This window comes from Schistocerca cancellata, chromosome 3, assembly GCF_023864275.1.
Source record: "Schistocerca cancellata isolate TAMUIC-IGC-003103 chromosome 3, iqSchCanc2.1, whole genome shotgun sequence".
NCBI lineage: Eukaryota > Metazoa > Arthropoda > Insecta > Orthoptera > Acrididae > Schistocerca > Schistocerca cancellata.
Window position 1 is genome coordinate 189,796,493 of NC_064628.1, and position 19,582 is coordinate 189,816,074.

General features: G+C 46.4%; 1 protein-coding gene across 1 annotated transcript in view; it reads left to right on the forward strand.

Annotated features, from left to right (window-relative positions):
- The window catches only part of LOC126176200 (receptor-interacting serine/threonine-protein kinase 4-like), a 91,051-nt gene extending 72,740 nt beyond the window's left edge, over positions 1 to 18,311 (forward strand). The window contains exon 2 of the mRNA XM_049923343.1: positions 16,544 to 18,311. Coding sequence (XP_049779300.1) covers positions 16,544 to 18,311 — 1,768 coding nt within the window. The remainder of the gene's footprint in view (positions 1 to 16,543) is intronic.
- The last annotated feature ends 1,271 nt before the right edge of the window (positions 18,312 to 19,582 follow it).

Sequence of the window (19,582 nt, forward strand, 5' to 3'; positions counted from 1 at the left end):
TAAAACAAGCGTTCAGTTCTCAGTGCTGTCGAATGTGGAAAAAACCGCAAATTGGCGTTCATAAGAACAACACATAAAATGCAACAGGAGTGTAATATGTAAGAAATTGTCCACGTAACCTGTAAGTACAGTTCGACATTAATACTTAATAGGAAATACCAACCAGCAGAACTGTTTATAACCTATAGGCACAGTGACAAAAATGTAAATTAAATAGCTAACATGTGTACATATTCCAGGCAACTGATGATGCCTTGCAGAAAATAAAGGCGAAACACGTATGGCACTAAAATTGTGTTTTATTCAATTGCTGTCAGACGGTCCATAAGTAAAAATTATCAATATACCGTAATATCACCTGGAATGGTCTGTTGCAGAGCATCTCGTTGGTAAGGTTAGTCATTTTCAAACATGGCACGATGCGGAGTAGTTTGTAAATCAGGCCTTGCCTCAATACAGTATCATAAGCCGCTGTCAGGTCTATAAATACCACGGATGTTTTTTCTTGTCTTTGGAAGGCTGCCTGGATGTAGGAAGTTAGTGAGAGGACTTTACCTGTGCAGCTCCTGTTTGGCCGGAAGCCTGCTTGTTCCACAGGGATACACTTAAGGATATCTGGACTTATTCTGTTACATATAAGTCTCTCCAGGAGTTTTTAGATCATGCTAAGAAGGGCAATTGGACGGTAGCTGTTTGGTTGGTCATTCGGTTTACCTGGTTTCAGTATCTCTGATTTTTGCTTTCTTAAGGGTATTTGGTATTCTTCCAGTTTCCATCATGCTGGAGAAGAACTGTGCAAGCCATAATTTTGCAAATTTACCGCAGTGAATCAGAAACTCAAGATGAATTCCATCAAAACCTGGGGCTTTCCGTGGCTTGATGTCTCAGAGCCAGTGTTATCTCTTCGATTGAGAAGGGCTGCGAGTGTAGTGAATTGTTTCCTACTAGAGATTTTTACTTTTTAAGTTCCTTTTTAACTTTTATGGTATGAGCTCGATCCCCTGGAGCTCTAGAGGTCTTACTGATGTGGGCCACAACTGTGTTTGGAGAAATAGAGCTGGTTGGTCGTTGGTTCCTGCTACTGCCACCAAGCTTCGGAAGTAGCGACCACGCCTTTCTGCTTGATTTTGTGAAGTCCATTTCCTCAACAGTCTCTATCCATTTAGTGCGCGTGGCAGCGTCCAGACTGTGCAATAAGTCATCTGCAATCTCCCTATCCCCATGCTCTAGGAACTGTTTCTAGATGCGCTCACTCTCTTCGTTCCACCCCAGCACGTATTCTTTTCTAAATACCCAGGGAATGCTGTTCTTAGCTGAGCTGATGACTGCTCCCACAAATCTTTTGGAATTATTATAAGCTGGAGGTATCCATCCAAGGCGTTTATCAAGTTTTTCTGAGAAAGTAGCCCAGTCCGCTTTCCCAAAGTTCCATCTGAGCCGAGGATACGAGGAAATTAGGGGGATAGTAAGAACGATTTCTATGAGCACTGGAAGATGTTGGGAATGAGGGAAGTCCCCAAGTATTCTGCGTGAGGCTGGTATAGGTTTGTTATTAGTGTCGGCCGTAACAAAGCATAGATCAGGATGGGTTTCAGTTCCCCATGCAGCTGACTTAAATGCACTTTGGTCGTTGGCGTCAAAGAATAGCTGTGTATTGCAATCTTAAGCCCATTTCACCAAGTCTTCACCATTCTGGTCAGATGTGCGGTATTTCCACAGTTCGTGGTGGCTGTTGAAGTTACCAACATATATTGTGGGGTGAGGCAGGGGTTGTAGAACTTGTGGAGGCCACGAGTGGCCTGGAGGTTTGTAGATGTTGTTTACTGCTAGTTCACCTACTTTTACAGTAACTTCGTGGATACAACATGTGGTAGATGTAGAAATAAGGACTGCATCGTCTATATCCTTTCTAACGTACGTTGCTGTACCATAATGCCTGTGATGTGTAGCACCTATCAGGTCATAGGCCGTTATTTTACCTCTTGATCTTAGCTGAGCAACGTTTTCTGTATGGATCTCCGGGATTGCAACTATGTCAATGTTGTACAACGTTAAAATTTTATGCACGTATTGGCATTTGGATTTACTTATGCCTTCAATATTAAGCTGGCAGACTGGTACGATCGGTCCGAGCTGTCTAATCAAGTTGCCCTCAGGACACTCGGCATTCCGTTTTCTGAGTGTCATCGTGATTTGATTATGACCAGGGGATCGTTTACCGATTGTCTGGTCGCCAGTATGGTGCTAGTTAATTTAGCGTTACCCAGGGTGCACGTGTAGTTTTCAACTACGGACGCTTCCCCTGCGGGTCCGGGGGTTAGAATAGGCCCGAGGTATTCCTGCCTGTCGTAAGAGGCAACTAAAAGGAGTCCCTCCCCCTTAAGGGGGTAGTTTGCGCCTGCGTCCGGAGACGGACGGTTCCACGACTTCTATTTGTGGTCATTTTGGTTTTTCACTTAATCTTGTTTCTTCCTTCCTTTGTTTGGTTCCTTTCTTTGTCCTTCTCCCTCTCACTGTCTTCCTTACTTTTTCCCTTGCCTTCTTCTCCTAGCCTTCTTCTCCACCCTCTGGTCTCCGCCTCGGCTTTTGAGACAGTCTGTCCTTTCTCTCCCTATCTCCCTTCTTTTTTCCTCTTCTTTCCTCCCTGTGCGTGCCTGAAGGCCGACCCACGCGTTCGCATGCGTAGGCGGTGACGGGGTAACGCGTAATTCCCCGCCCTGTGTAGACAAGTAAGGCACGCACGTACCCCCTGGTAAAGGCCAGGCCTGGGGAGGGGTGATTGCCTGAGCTGACACCTTCCGACCATGCCGATTGGTCTCTCCGTCCGTTTCTCGGGAGGTGTGACCTAATGCGTAAACATTCACCTAAGGCGGGAGTGCCCTCTGAGAGGGTCCCCACAAGGAAGGAGCGCGCCATCGGAGACGCTGGCAATCATGGGGGATTCCTCCGCAATGGATTTCACTCAATCTCTCTCGACTTCTGCCCAAAAACGGAAACGTGACCAGCCACCAGTGACAAAAGTACTACCGCCTGCCCCACAGTTCCTCGTAGTTTCTCGATCTGACGACGGAAAGGATTTTTTATCTGTCAACCTTTTCGTTACCCAGAAGGGCGTAGATGCCATAGTCGGATCTGTCAAGTTTTGTACCAGGATGTGTAATGGTACCTTGTTACTAGAAACTGAGAGCGCCTTTCAGGCACAAAAACTGCTTCGGGCCACACTCCTGTACACGTTCCCTGTACGGGTGGAAGCTCACCGCACTTAGAATTCGTCGCGTAGTCTGGTATATACTAGAACACTCGACGGATTGACTGACGAGGAGATTCAGTCTTTCCTTGCTGAGCAGGGCGTGACGGCTGTCCATAGGGTCATGAAAAAGGTCAATAATGACCTTGTACCGACCTGGACACTTTTCTTGACCTTTGATAGTGTTCAGCTGCCGTCGCGCATCAAAGCGGGCTAAGAGGTTATTTCTGTTCGCCCCTATGTCCCGACACCTACGCGCTGCTACCAGTGTCAGCGTTTTAATCACACTCGCCAGTCTTGTTCTAATGAAGCTAAATGTGTCACTTGTGGCAGGGATGCCCATGAGGGTGACTGTCCACCTCCGTCTCCTCGTTGTGTGAACTGTCAGGGTGACCATGCCGCATCCTCCCGCGACTGTCCTGTCTATAAGCAAGAACGCTGTATCCAAGAAATTCGGGTCAAAGAGAAAGTGTCCACCTCGGCTGCTCGCAAGCTATTTGCTAGTAGGAAGCCCACACTGCTCCCAGCGAGGAGATACAGTACTGTCCTCGCCTCTCCTCACACTACTAGGGAGGTGGCGACGCAGACATGCGATCGACCTTCAGCACTGCGGTCGTCCGTTCGGCCAGTGCTAAGATCGTCCGGTCAACGTCTCCTCTTCCTCCCGCCACCCCTACGACACTAGCACCTTTATATGCTTCTGCCAAGGCGAAGACCCAGAAATCAGATGCACGGGCCTTCAAGAAGGAACCGTCCCGTGCAGACTTCCTACGTACCTCGAACTCCCAGCCATCGACCAGTACTTCCACTAAACGACCTTCCAAGAAGGCTCATAGGAAGCAAAGTTCACCTTCTCCGCCACGGCGCGTCTCTTCTCCTGCGCACCCAGCGGTTGGCCCCCCCCCCCCCCCCAGGCCGTCATCCGTTTCGCCTGGCCGCACCGCTGGTAGTCGAAAATCTGGCCGTTCACCGGCGTAGAACGCTCCCCCTCCCGGCCATCTTAACAAGATGGCCGATGAACCTATTGAACCAATGGACGATGACTCTCCGCCTATTGATAGCGGCGGCATTGCTTACTCGAAGCCAGGCCCTCAGCGGCCTTCGAGGTGACCCCTTCTTGCTTGTCCTTTTTCTTTTTATTCTCTCGATGGCACTTCTTCATTGGAATATTCGCGGCATTCGCTTCAACCGAGAGGACTTGAAGTTGCTCCTACGTTTGCACTGTCCACTCGTAGTAGCTCTCCAGGAAACGAAGCTACGCCCATGCGATCGAACTGACTTGGCACACTGTCTCAGTGCGTTTTGACCCACCCCCTGTGGCAGGTGTTCCGGCTCATGGAGGGGTTATGTTGCTGGTCCGGGATGATACTGACGACGATCCCATGACATTGCACACCGGCCTGCAGGCAGTTGCCGTCCGAATTACTCTCCCCACTTTTACATTTTCCATTTGTACCGTTTACACTCCATCGTCGTCTGCCGTTACCAGGGCAGACATGATGAAAATTATTGCTCAGGTACCATTTTTGTTAAGTGGAGACTTCAATCCCCACCATCCCCTTTGGGGCTCTCCAGCATCCTGCTCGAGGGGCTCCCTGTTAGGAGACCTTTCCAACCAATTCAATCTTGTCTGCCTCAACACTGGCGCCCCTACTTTTTTCAGACACATCTCACCCCCATTCCCATTTAGACCTCTCTATATGTACTACCCAACTTGCTCGCCGGTTTGAGTGGTATGCACTTTCCGATACGTATTCGAGCGACCACTTCCCGTGTGTTTCCATCTCCTGCATCATACCCCCTCTCCGTGCTCAACTAGTTGGAACATCTCCAAAGCAGACTGGGGGCTCTTCTCTTCCAGGTTGACCTTTCAGGATCAAACCTTCACAAGCTGCGATAGTCTGGTCGCACACCTCACGGAAGTCATTCTCACTGCTGCTGAATATTCCATCCCTCAAACTACTTCTCCACGTCGCGTACCGGTCCCCTGGTGGACCGCAGCATGTAGAGACGCTTTACGTGTCGTCGTCGTGCTTTACGCACCTTTAAACGCCACCCTACGGTGGCGAATTGTATCAATTATAAACGATTACGTGCACAGTGTCGTCGTGTTATTAAAGAAAGCAAGAAAGCCAGCTGGGCGGCTTTCACAAGTACCTTCAACAGTTTTACTCCTTCTGTTGTCTGGGGTAGCCTGCGCCGGTTATCTGGCACTAAGGCCCACTCACCACTTTCTGGCTTGACGGTCGCGAATGACGTCCTTGTGGCCCCTGAGGATGTCTCCAATGCCTTCGGCCGATTTTTCGCAGAGGTTTCGAGCTCCGCTCATTAGCACCCTGCCTTCCTCCCCCGAAAACAGGCAGAGGAGGCTAGGCCACCTCACTTCCGCTCATCGAATCGTGAAAGTTATAGTGCCCCATTCACCATGCGGGAACTCGAACTTGCCCTGTCACGGTCCTCCGCTCCAGGGCCTGATTCCATTCATATTCAGATGCTGAAGAACCTTTCTCCTGCGGGTAAAGGTTTTCTTCTTCGTACTTAAAATCGCATCTGGATTGAGGGTCATGTTCCCACATGCTGGCGCGAGTCTATTGTTGTCCTGATTCCTAAGCTGGGGAAGGACAAGCATTTGCCTTCCAGTTATCGACCCATCTCGCTTACCAGCTGTGTCTGTAAGGTGATGGAGCGAATGGTTAACTCTCGTTTGGTTTGGCTGCTCGAATCTCGACGCCTATTTACCAATGTACAATGTGGATTTCGTAGGCGCCGCTCTGCTGTTGACCATCTGGTTACCTTGTCGACCTTCATTATGAATAACTTCTTGCGGAAGCGCCCGACCGCGGCTGCGTTCTTTGAATTGGAGAAGGCTTACGACACCTGTTGGAGGGCGGGCATTCTCCGCACCATGCATACTTGGGGCTTTCGCGGTCGCCTCCCTCTTTTTATTCGTGCCTTTTTAATGGATAGACAGTTCAAGGTACGTGTGGGTTGTGTCCTGTCCGACGCCTTTCGCCAGGAGAATGGGGTGCCACAAGGCTCAGTTTTGAGCGTCGCTCTCTTCGCCATAGCGATCAAATCAATAATGGATTGCCTCCCAGCTGTTGTATCAGGCTCCCTTTTCGTAGACGATTTTACCATCTATTGCAGCGCGCAGCGTCCATGTTTCCTGGAGCGCTGTCTTCAGCGTTGTCTAGACCGTCTTTACTCCTGGAGTGTCGCCAATGGCTTCCGTTTTTCTGCCGAGAGGACGGTCTGTATTAACTTCTGGCGCTACAAAGAGTTTCTCACACCGTCCTTACGACTCGGTCCCGTTGCTCTCCCATTCGTGGAGACAACAAAATTTTTAGGTCTTACATTTGACAAGAAACTTAGCTGGTCTCCACATGTGTCGTATTTGGCTGCCTGTTGTACCCGTTCTATAAATGTCCTCCGTGTGGTATGTCGTGGGGAGCGGATCGAACCGTCCTACTTCGCCTATATCGATCGATAGTCCGCTCCAAGCTGGATTATGGGAGCTTCGTATACTCCTCTGCTCGGCCGTCCATCTTACGTCGCCTCAGCTCCATTCAACATCGGGGTTTACGTCTTGCGATCGGAGCGTTTTATACTAGTCCCGTCGAGAGTCTTCATGCCGAAGCCGGTGAATTGCCACTAATCTACCAGCGCGATACACTGCTTTGTCGGTATGCCTGTCGGCTGTTGTCAGTGCCCTACCACCCGTCTTATCGTTCCTTTTTTCACGACTCTCTCGACCGTCAATACGGGTTGTATGTCTCTGCCCTGCTACCCGCTGGAGTCCGCTTTCGTCGCCTCCTTCAGCACCTTGATTTTTCACTCCCTGCAACCTTTCGAGTGGGCGAGAGCCAAACGCCACCTTGGCTCCAGACTCAAGTTCGCGTTCACCTTGACCTCAGCTCGCTCCCAAAGGAGGTTACCTTCGGTTTAGTATACCGCCCCCGTTTTGTCGAACTTCGTTCGAAGTTGATTAATATTACCTTCATTTATACAGATGGCTCTAAGACCAATGACGGTGTCGGGTGTTCTTTTATTGTCGGGGCACACAGTTTCAAATACCGGCTCCAGGGCCATTGTTCGGTCTTCACAGCTGAGCTATTTGCCCTCTATCAGGCTGTTCTTTACGTCTGCCGCCACCGACATTCTGCTTACGTCATCTGCTCCGATTCCCTGAGCGCCATCCAGAGCCTCAGTGATCCGTATCCGGTTCACCCTTTCGTGCACCGGATCCAACGCTCTCTTCAGCAGCTGGTGGACGACGGTTCTCCGGTTACCTTTATGTGGGTTCCTGACCATGTCGGTATCCCTGGGAACGAAGCTGCGGATGCCGCGGCCAAGGCTGCGGTCCTCCAGCCTCGGACAGCTTCTTGTTGTGTCCCTTCATCAGATTGTAGCAGGGTCATTTGTCAGAGCATTTTATCGCTGTGGCATGCCGATTGGGCTGCACTTACGAACAACAAGCTTCTGGCCTTGAAACCTCTTCCCGCGGCTTGGACGACCTCTTGACGCCCTTTTCGGCGGGAGGAGGTCGTTTTGGCCCAGTTACGAATTGGACACTGCCGGTTCAGCCATCGCCATCTGCTGATAGCTGCACCGGCGCCGTTCTGCTCGTGTGGGAAATTGGTGACGGTACGCCACATTTTAAAGTCCTGTCCGACTTTTACTAAACTGCGCGTTGATCTTGGCCTGCCATGTACTCTGGATGCCATTTTATGACCCCGGAGCAGCTGCTCGCGTTCTTCGTTTTATCAACTTGACAAATCTAAGGACATTTGATTATGCCGTTTTTTAATCCTATGCCTGTCTTTTATAGTATTGTCCCTTTTCGTTGCTGTTTTAACCTTGTGCCTCACGGTGCATTCCTAATTTAGTCTGGGCGCTAATGACCATTGTAGTTGTGCGCCCTAAAACCACAAAAAAAACTACGCACGCGAACTAGCTTTACACCCCCACGCTGGTAGTGAAAAAGGTGGATATGCTGAAATTAAATGATTTCTTTTTCGTGGTCGTCTTTTTAATCTCTTTTTTTGTTATACCATAATTATGCCCGAGATATTACTGTGCCTCATACCTAAGCAGAAAATGAAATTTGTAATAAAATTCTTGGCACATTCCACGTACTTTCTTTGAAGAAATTTCAGTTAGGAAGCTTGCTTCTTGTGTAAACTCTTGTCTCATTATTTCTTTCAAAGACAACCTCTTCGCAATGTAATTGGTGTTAGACATCATGAGTAAAAACTCCTTGCTTTAATCTACTGAGTCCTTACTTTTGATATGATCGCAGCCTAGTGGACATAATAGAGTACGGTCGGAAATTTTATCAAATTTATGTTTTAGCTGGTACAATAAATATAAACTACATCACTAATAAAGAGGCTGTACCTCAACAATAGTGGGGAGTGGATTCTGATAAGGAGGTAAACGGAGGTATTTCTTTTCATTAAAGTTTTTAAAGACCTTCAATTTGAAGGCATAAATTTTTCACAGAACATTGCCACCTGTGCTGTCAGCCAAGTTGTAACAACTCTTCATTGTTCTTGAATTTCTGACCGCTGAGGAACGCTTCCAGAGGCAGAGAGAGAGAGAGAGAGAGAGAGAGAGAGAGAGAGAGAGAAAAGAGAAGAGAAGAGTCTCTACGTGCGAGACGAGGCTGTACGTAGCGTCGTCAAACTGACACAAGCTAAAGGTCTCTAAGGGTTGTTCTTACAGCAGTGAATTTTTGGTAATTCTAATGAATCAAAGCATCGTTTGTAAGTTTCCAATAGCACTTATCCTCTATTGTGCTACAAAGTTTCGTAAGCATCTCACAATCAAGATTAGCATTTATTTTCACCTTACGGTAATAAGTGCTCCAGTGGAGTGCCATGTCTATCCCAAAAGACTGCGTATGAACCGTTTTTGATGTTGCTGAGCAACAGTTACATAATATTTAGATAAACACACCTCCATTTGACTGTACTGTTGATTATTTAATTACGACCCAGGTTTCGCATTCTATGCCATTTTCAAGTGATTGAGTTTGTCATTAACGTATATTGTAGCGCATAAAGCTCACAATTGACCATAAAGTACCCATATTATTTGATTTCACTATCATTACGACTGAAGGACATCTGTTCATTTTCTACGTAGCAAAGTAAACCAGTTATAAAATGAAAAGTGCTCCCACTATTATTTACTGATCTTCTTAAAAGATGATAATTTTTCCATACAGCATTTCGCGGTGAGGGAATATTTTTCTTCATTTATGGCTAATTTTTAGCTTGATATCCTGGAATATATGTTAATGACATAAACTCAATCTCTTGAAACTGGAATAAAAGGCCGAAACCTGAGTTGTAATTACATAAACAATAATTCAGTTCATTTAAAATAAGCCTATGCATGACTTTTCGATTTGGCAACATTTACATGGCTTCAGTCTTCACTGGTAAGTCTGCGTCCATTCCAAAGATAGTCTTTCCGATTGAGTGGTTTCGTAAATCACTCAAACCTGAAAGAACCACCTTCTCCCCCCCCCCCCCTCAGTGGGTTCACGGCCCCTTAGTGAGTTGGTGCAAGGCATAAACAGGGTCCTGACCTATTGCAACTTCTCCTTCCAGGGCTCCATTCCCTCCCCCAGTCCTCAGTCCTTCCCTCTGAACCTTCCTAACCGTCCCTTGCTGTCCTTGCTTATGTCTGCTCATCTATCCTCCTGGTTTCTCGTCGTCTTTCCGGTCTTTGCTTCTCTTCTTGTCCTTTTTCACCTCGCTTTTCGGCGTTTTCGGTCCCCTTTGAGGTTTGACATCCCATTTTCTTCTTCTGTCTGTAACGTGAGGCAACACCTACTTAGCGTCTTCGGTGTGTGAACTTACCGCCTCTTACATCTTCTCCCTCGGCGCCATTGTCCTTTAATGTTAGCTAGTCAGCTCCGTAGCCAGGTCATGTGCTAGGGTTAGTATGTACCCTCTTTGTAGAGCCCTCTGACAACACAGTAGTCACACTTTTGATATCTGGACTGATATCTCCCACCATAGACCTAGGAGTGGTTGCTTGTCATTTGGGAACATCGAAACTTCGAGCAACGGCCATTGTGCCAGACAGCCATTGCTGTGACACTGTCACCCATGGGGAGAGCCCCTGATTGGAGTCAGTGGTGTAAGAGCTCACGTTTGGTGTAAGATAAGCATTAAAGATTGCTGCTCCTCTACAGCTGTTTCTAAACTGGCAATGGCTCTTTCAGTGCTGCTCCTTATAACTCTGTGGCCTTCCCCTCCACCGAGCGAGGTGGCGCAGTGGTTAGCACACTGGACTCGCATTCGGGAGGGCGACGGTTCAAACCCGCGTCCGGCCATCCTGATTGAGGTTTTCCGCGATTTCCCCACATCGCTCCAGGCAAATGCCGGGATGGTTAGTTTGAAAGGGCACGGCCGAATTCCTTCCCCATCCTTCCCTAATTCGATGAGACCGATGACCTCTTAGTTCGGTCTCTTCCCCCAAAACCAACCAACCTACCATCTACCTTCCCCTTCCCTGGCTACACCTTGGGAAGAGAGCCAGGTTCGCTACCTTGGGGTGGATCTGTTTCCCTACAACTTGGTCTTCACCAGGACTGATACACATTCATCGCCATCAAGCCGGTGTATTTTATCGGAGACAAGTTTAATGAAATGGACACTCTAAAATGGAGCTCCTTTTGCTATTCATAAAACCTAATTCCACGCCGAATATGTGGCCCGTCATGCCTGTGACCATCCTTGCGACATCCCGGTGCCCATTACTCGTTACCAGACTATGCCTTGGTTGAGGGAGAAGATCATTCAATGTAGGCTTTCACAGCCGGTATTGTTTTCACTTAAAACTTCCGGGCTCATAGGCCGTGGTCGATGTTTAAAACTCTCCCCTGACGTTTCGTCTCGGACTGCGGGAGACATCATCACAGATATAGCGGAGAACTGCAAAGATAACTTGAGGAAGCGCTGATTATATAGCCAGAGCAGAGGGCGCCACTATCGATCACGTGGCGTTGGCTATAAGTTAGTCTCTGGTAATGCCAACATTCTCGATTAAAAGTAATCGATGTAACGCTGACACCCTAATTTTATCCAGTTTAACACCTTCCTCTTTCCTGTTAACATTATTTCAGTTTTCATCCATCTCGATAGACACTCTATACATGCATTCATAATAATGAGAGACTTTAGGTATGACGCTCGTCTCTCTGAATTTTATTTCATGCTTACCTTCCTGTTAAAGGTGTCCTGCTACGGCTGATTTATCCGTGTGACCCAGGCGGCAATTCATATTATGTCCAATTCGACACAACCTCAACACAACCTACTTGTAATACAATTGTGACTTTTATGAACTTTTCTGGACAGTCCTCCTAGTCCTGCTGTGGCTAAAAGACCATCCAGATGGTATCGCTATGTCGAGGACACTTTCGTAGTATGGACACACAGAGCAGAGGAGTTGGATGCCTTCCTAACACATCTAAGCAGCATTAAACCGAAAATGCAATTTACTATGGAGACGGAGAGTAATGGACAACTGATTTTTCTGGATGTGTGTGACTAAACGACGTGACCGAATGTTGGGCCATAAAGTGTATAGAAAGGCCACACATACTGACCGTTATCTGCATAAAGATTCAAATCACTACCCTAAACAAAAAGCAAATGTAGTAAAAACCTTGGTAGACAGGGCGTACCAAATTTGTGAACCTGTTTATGGGAAAGATGAGACTGAATATCTACGGTCGACTTTCTTTAAGAGTGGCTATGCTAGCAACGAGGTAGATCAAGCACTTCGCACTAGGCAAAGAATCAGGACCGACGAAGAACAACAGCCACCCAATGGCAAGGTTTTTCTTCCGTTCATTAGTAAGGTCAAAGATCGCTTTTGGAAAGGCTTAAGCGGATACTTGGTGGAAACTATTTTCAGATCCACCAGGAAAATAAGACTATTTAAGATTGGTTAAAGATCCACAACACCCTTCAGCTACACCAGTAGTATATAAAATTCCTTGTAGTTGTGGACAGATTTATATCAGTACAACAAAGAGAAGTGTTAACACTCGCCTTGTTGAGCATAAGAGGAATTGCCGCCTGGCTCACACGGATAAATCGGTCGTAGAACATGGTTACCAGGAAGGTAATCATGAAATAAAATTCAGAGAGACGAGTGTTACATTTAAACCTCGCATTATTATGCGCCCAAGTATAGAGAGGCTATCGAGATTGATGAACACCGTAATAATTTTAACTGAAAAGAGGACGGTGTTATAACTGTATAAAATTTGGATGTCAGTGTTGCACCAGAAGCGTGGCGATCGATTACTTTTAATGGAGAATGTTGGCATTACCAGTGACAGTCTTCAAGGCGACTCCACGTGATGGACAGTGACACCCTCATCACTGCCTATACAATCAGCGCTTCCTCGAGTTCTCTTTGCGGTTCGCCGCTTTACTTCGGAGGATATCTTCCGCAGTCGGAGACGAAACGTCAGGGGATTGTTTTATACATCGACCACGATCTATCAGCCCGGAAATTTGAAGTGAAGGGTTTGGGGAGTAATTTTTCATTCGGACCTCAGCCTTCAAACTGATTAGGAACTCTGGGACAATCTGGAATGTTAGTGCATTCATTTTGTTAGGTGTTTTCAGAGAGTTTGTAAAGACAATTGTCTTGATACTGATGCCTTTACTCCGGTATTTCAGGAGAAGGGTCAAGACTGCGTGTTACCAGTGCGACATGAAACCATACATCCGATCTTCCATGAGGAGGATGTGGATACTCATTCCATGAGGGAGCCCCTGTGTTTCGCCACCTCTGTGTGTCAAGTGTTATGACCGTCACTCTCCACACTCGCCAGATAACCTGGTTTATAAGAAACAAAAGAAAATTGGGGAATGAAAGTCCCTTAATCGTTTCTCCTACACGCCCTGCACCCCTCCTCCCCCGTCCCACCCTGCCACCCCCTCACCGAACATCCTGCCCTGCCACCTCCTCTTCCCCCCACTGAAAACTTGTGTTCAAGGGTCTGTGGAATTTGCGAGACCCTCGAATCAAACCATCAGCTCCTACAGGCTGAAATCGGGAATAATCGAACCAACCACGGTTATCCAGGCGTCTAGTGTCCGATAGGGTCACGAGCCTAGGAGAGGCGATACCATGCTGTTAATGAAGACATTCGCATCAGTCGTGTACTGCCATAGCTTATTAACGCCAAATTTCGCCACATTGCCCTAAATGATACATTCGTCGTAAATCCTACATAGATTTCTGCAGTTACTTAAAGCTTTGTTGCTCGTCTGTTAGTACTGACAACACTATGTGAACCCTGCTGCTCTCGGTCGTTTAGTGAAGGTCGTTGGCCACTGCATTGCCCATGTTGAGAGGTAATGTCTGCAATGTGATATTCTCAGAACAGTTTTGACACTTTGGATCTCAGAATATTAAATTCCTTAACGATATCTGAGCCACGTTGCGGCTCGCGTTGGTGCCATTGATAGGTTGGCATCGTTTAGTTGGTATTGTTATGGCTGTCGTCTTTTGTTCATTGGCGCCACTCCACTTGCAAGTGTTGTCTGTCCGCCAGTCGCAGAAGCGGCGGTAATCATATCTAGTAACGGTGGTACTATCTTTTGGGCTACAGTGTGTTGTTTACGTGTCGTGTGAGTAGGGAGTTCGGTTGGGGACGGAGGAGCAGCCAGGTCCGCACAGCTCGAGAATATGCTCGGACCACTGGTGGCCCACATTCACTGCCGGATTGAAGGGCTGTAGTCGTGTGGGGTAAAACCTCGTGGTGAACCGGACCCAGGAAGTTCTAATTCAGTGGACCTTAATTCAAGTAGTGAAACCTCCACGATTGAGAGCTCGCCATTTGCTTGCGTGTTGCTGTTCGCAGTGTCGCCGAGATGAAGAGCAGCGAGTGGAGCATTTGGGGAAGGCTAACCTAACTAGCCTTCCTCCACTTCTTATTATTAATTTTTTAATTCTATATGTTATTATTTGTGAGGTTCAACCAGTGGTATTTTCCTGCCTAGTGGCCGCTAACGCACCAGGTACCTGCCCTGGAGCTTAGTGAACGTTCGGCAGTGTAAATTTCCTCACCTTGCCGCTGCTCTCCAGTAAGGCATGTAGTTAGACAGCTTCCTTGATTTGTGGGACGGGCGGTTTATTTTTCCTCCTCCTCCTCCTCCTCCTCCTCCTCCTCCTCCTCCTCCTTCCAACTACTCTGGTAGTAGTAGTTCCTTTCTGCTTCCAGATGCTCTAAACACCGAAGTCTGAAGACGTAGTGGTGACCGTTGGTTCCGGCTTGGCAGTGTTATTCCATCATTGGATTGATCATTGGTCGTTAGGTATATTCAGCAAATAATTGTTTGGTCATGCATGTAAACTGCCAGTAGTGAGTTACCATTTCGTGAAATGAATGCAACTCTTGGCTGCCTGTCTCATTGCTTGCAAAAGTTTTGAGGTGCTTTCCCAGGTTGATCCTTGGAGCAATGTCTGCACCTCCTTCCCAACACCCCCCCCCCCCCCCGCCCTCTTGGTTTGGTCAGATTTTATGATCGTTTTTTAAAAAAATATTTTAATAACTGTAATTGCAAGTTGAAGTAAACTAGTACTTGAAGGATTGCTATTCAGGCCTTCAGCAGTGAAACAGTTTTTATAATATTATTATTGGGGCCTTCAGCCGAGAAATAGTTTGAATTTATTATTAACGCCTTTAGCTGTGGAACACTTCTTAATTTGTCACCTTTTATTTGTTGTTGTTTCCAAATAAAGTGTACGTGATGGAAAAATAAACTAACCAACAGTAATTGATTATGGCCCCGTCTACAGTAGAACCCAATCCTGTATCCCTTGGTACCAGGTCTCAGTATCTAAAGTGGGATGTCCAACCAATCTAGCTCCAACTACCATTTCACGTTCAAAGTCTGTTAATTTCCGTCGTACGGCCACAATAAGGTCGGACACCCTTTCCAGTGCGAGCGAAAGTACGCTAGCAAAACGTCAGCGAATATACATATTATTGGAGTAGGAGTAATTGGTAACAGAAACGTACATTATTAATTATTTTTTACATCTCAGAGGAATCAAGGTAATCATACTTAATATTTTAATAAAAACAAATTATTTATTGTTAATTGCTGCAACCGGTTTCGGTCTGTGCAGCCGTCTTCAGAGCAGACTCCAGATGTCGTCGAGAGCCGTGAAAAGAGCTGCAGCTTGTGACAGGCACCACTAGATGGCAGAAAACAGCTCCTTGAACCGGATCCTCAAGTCATATGGAGGCTCTGGTGTGAAGACGGTAGCACAGACCGGAAACGGTTGCCAGAATTAAAAGTAATTTATTGCACTTTAGACAGTTTTCTATAATTAAAAGATAGTGTAAGTGTTGCCACTCTGTTCATTATAATACCAGGCATGGCATAATACTAACGGACATATTGCATCTAATGGTGAATGAGAAATTTTCGGGGTCGTCGAGAATGGTTTGGGGTCGTCAGATAGCGTTAACACCGTAACTCGTCAAATAGCGAGGCCCGTTTGGGTTGTGAATGTGGTGGTGCCTTGAAATCTGTGTTAGAGGAGCGCAAAGTAATCCAGTGACTTTTATCATACTGTCAACTTCGCTGTTCATCTAAGTGGGTGCGGTAATGATTGAGTTTCAAGTGCTGAACTTGTTTTGTTAGTGAGTGTACGTAGGAGTAATTACGGAGTTGCTACGCAAGTAGTATGGGGGGAGTAGATAGAAACTGGAAAGATAGAAGCCATGAAGACTGATGACTGATGTCTCAGGCAACAAAGTTTTGGAAAAATAAAATACTCTTAATGAGATACCAGTGCAAAAGTAAAAGCATATAAACATGCGAACATTTTCGTTCATTCACTTCCCCAAATTACGTTCAGCGAAATACCGCAATTATCATTAGGTCTTTCTTTAAAATTCATTGCATTATTTCTATGATTTTTGCACTTACTCCGCATGCAGCATGTCCTGTTAGTTGGTTTAAACACAGCGTAACATCTCATTTCGGTAATGATTCAAATAAAACGCCACCGTACTGTGACATGGCACAAAGTTTGAATTACTGCCAAGCAGGAATTTTACCCTCGTTCATGCATGGTCATTATAATGTGTGTCTATTAAACGTTTTGTCAGCAGAATTACTGCTGTTGAACTCCCTATGAAGTGTCATTTACTGAGAAATTCTCGTTAGTCTTTAACGTGGTTGTCATTCTTTTCATATTGGTTTCATAACATAAAAGTTCCTCCTCTTCTCTCTTGTACAGGTCACGGAAGCGTGGGATGAAACTTTCGCCTGTCCTGGAATTGGATTCAGTACATGCATCTCAACTGGACCAAAATTCCAACGCTCCACTCGTTCTGAAGAACGACCCTGACATTGCGACCGCTGTCAACAAGGGTTCGGGTAACGTTTCTCATATCGAAGATGATACCGACAGTGCGGCAGGACTGGATGATGGTACTGATGCTGTGCCAGTGCTGGAAGATGCTACCGACACAGAGCCTTTACGGGAAAATGCCACAGAAGTGCAGGATTTGGAAACGAGTATCAGCGGTAGTTACATTCTCGAAGATTGGGCCAATGTTGCCTACCATCTGGAAGCGAATTCTAACGCTGTGCCGGTTCCGGAAAATAATTTAAGTGCAGCATCTATTCTCTCAGAAGATTTAGGTACTGTGGCTACAAGGGAGACAGACGAATGTAACGGTAGCAACATGTTGGAACAATCATATCAGAGTGAGCGAAGAAGTTCAAGTGGCAGTGTTATTCTTAGAGATTCAGGTTATGAAACTTGGTTTGAGTCGGGAGAATACAGTGGAGGCGTTCGGAGAGAGAGATACGAACATACGCACAAAATATTAGCAGACGACGCTATTGACAGAGGATGTCCAGATCAATTGATCAAAGCTCTGCGCGCTTTGGGGTTCACCAACCGCGATCTGCCTCTGGAATCGGCACCGCCACTTCATTTCGCAGCAGCCGCAGGACACTTAAGAGCGCTCGACTACTTGCTCAGCCTGAACTACGACGTGGATGCGTGTGACGACCAGCAGAACACTGCCCTCCACGTTGCAGCCAGCAAGGGTTCTGAGGAAGTGGTGAGGAAGCTGGTCCGTGCAGGTGCTTCTGTAGCGGCGGCGAATGCAGACGGAACATCGGTGGTGCACTGGGCTGCCCGCTTTGATAACGCTGATCTACTTCCGTTGCTGAAGGATCTGGGTGCCAGCGTCAACACTGCAGACGTCGCAGGCAACACACCGCTCCACGTGGCAGCCCAGACACTGGCGTACAGGTCTCTAACCAGGCTGCTGCACTTGGGCGCCGATGTATCCGTCCCCAACCGCAGTGGCAACACGCCACTGCATGTGGCCGCCGCGAATGACTTCTCAAATGCTGTCCTGGCGTTGGTGGTGTCAAATGCGGACACGAGTTTCCGCAACACTGAGGGGAGGACACCTTTACACGAGGCGGTTTCCTGCGGCAGTATAGAATCGCTGGAAGTGATGCTGACGGCCCAGATGGATACGGAGTGTTGCGATAATCTGCAGCAGACGCCTCTGCTTACGGCTTGCCGTAGGCGCCGAGTTCCGGCCGTGAGGCTTCTGTTAAACTACGGCGCAAATGTACGCCACGCGGACGGTTCACTGAACACTGCTTTGCACCTGGCAGCTCAAGCGGGCGACGGGAACATCACGCACACCTTGATAAGTTACGGTGCTGAAGTCAATGCTGCCAATGCTGAGGGGTTAACGCCGTTGCACTATGCAGCGTTCGGTAATAAAGAAGCAGCTCTGTTTCCTCTTCTCCTAACACCGGGTCTGAACGTGGACGCTGTGGACCAGAAAGGCAACACTGCGCTGCACCTGGCGGCGTACAAGGGCTCAGAGACGGCTGTGAGTTACCTTGCGCTATCTAGCGCCACGCTGTTACCAAACAACAAAGGGAAAACACCAGTGGACATGGCAAGACAGCGGGGGCATATGCGGGTAGCAGCCTGGCTTAGGCACAACGCTGTCCCCGACGGCATCTGATAAGTGTTCCTTTCATTAAATGTCATCTTCGTCTGCGGTGAGGAACAAACGCATGAATTATTAAATGATTTCAGCATGAAAGTTAGCATCACTTTACCGCAGGCTACTGGAACAAGCTTTTCTAACTCCTAACAGAGAAATACGTGCTTTTAGCATGTCATTTATGATGTTAAATAAATGTCTTGGGAACACACAAAATTGTTCTGGAACATCTTTTTAATATACTATGAATGGCGATCAGTAAGTAATGCAACACATGCTTTTCTGAAAGCAGGTTGGGTTTATTTAGAATTCCCATACACCATGTTATTCCCCCGTGTACGGTAGCAATGGAATAGTGTTGGTAGGATTTAAATCCTTCTGAACGAACTTGTGCTTCTATTAACCTCCACTTGGCTTTAAAACACAATCGGTAAAACATTGTCATCACACAAAGTTTTTATACAACTTTTAAGCTCAATGAGCAGGGAAAATTTCAAATTTCATTCTATATACCTGCCAGAAAATACTACTATTAAGACAGCAGCTAATCAGCCAGCATGATGTGAAGGTACTTCAAATATACAACTGCTTTCAAATTACGTACTGGATTCAGTTTTATGTATTTACATCAGCAATTTTAAAGCGCTCGCAGATAATATTAACATAAACAAATCGCGCTAACTAACGTGGGAGACGGAACTGTCTCAGATGTCACTAGCACTTGACAAGAAAAAATGTGAAATTACGCATTGACTTCACCGTATTGCATTTCAGAATAAATGAAATTAAAGTGGCCACAGATACCCTTACAAAACAGACAAGTCCATTACTACACTGAATCGATAGCTGATGCGATAACATTTCCGATATACAGCTGCTTCCAAAATGTGGACACCTTTTTGAACTAATCAAGTAAATAAAGGGATAGATAGTACTGAGCTGAATAACACGCAATGTAATAAATATGATTGAACCGTGAATTTATTTTCAAAATCTTGTCATGAAGAATTTATTTACTAACGATTCATCAAGAACATTAACACATTTAATCACATTATGTGAGCGTGGAAGCAGTTGCCAGTGGGTAAATGACGAAAACAAATTAAATTTCAACAAATGGGAATTGTATTCCTAAAAACCGTTTTTTTTAAAAAAAGTTTTAAAAATTATAATCAGAAAGCACCCTGTAAATATCAAGTTACAATTTATTCCGAAACGGGAATAACATTATTATTATTATTATTATTATTATTAATTTTTTTGTTGACAGTATGAGCTTTCGGGCTGAG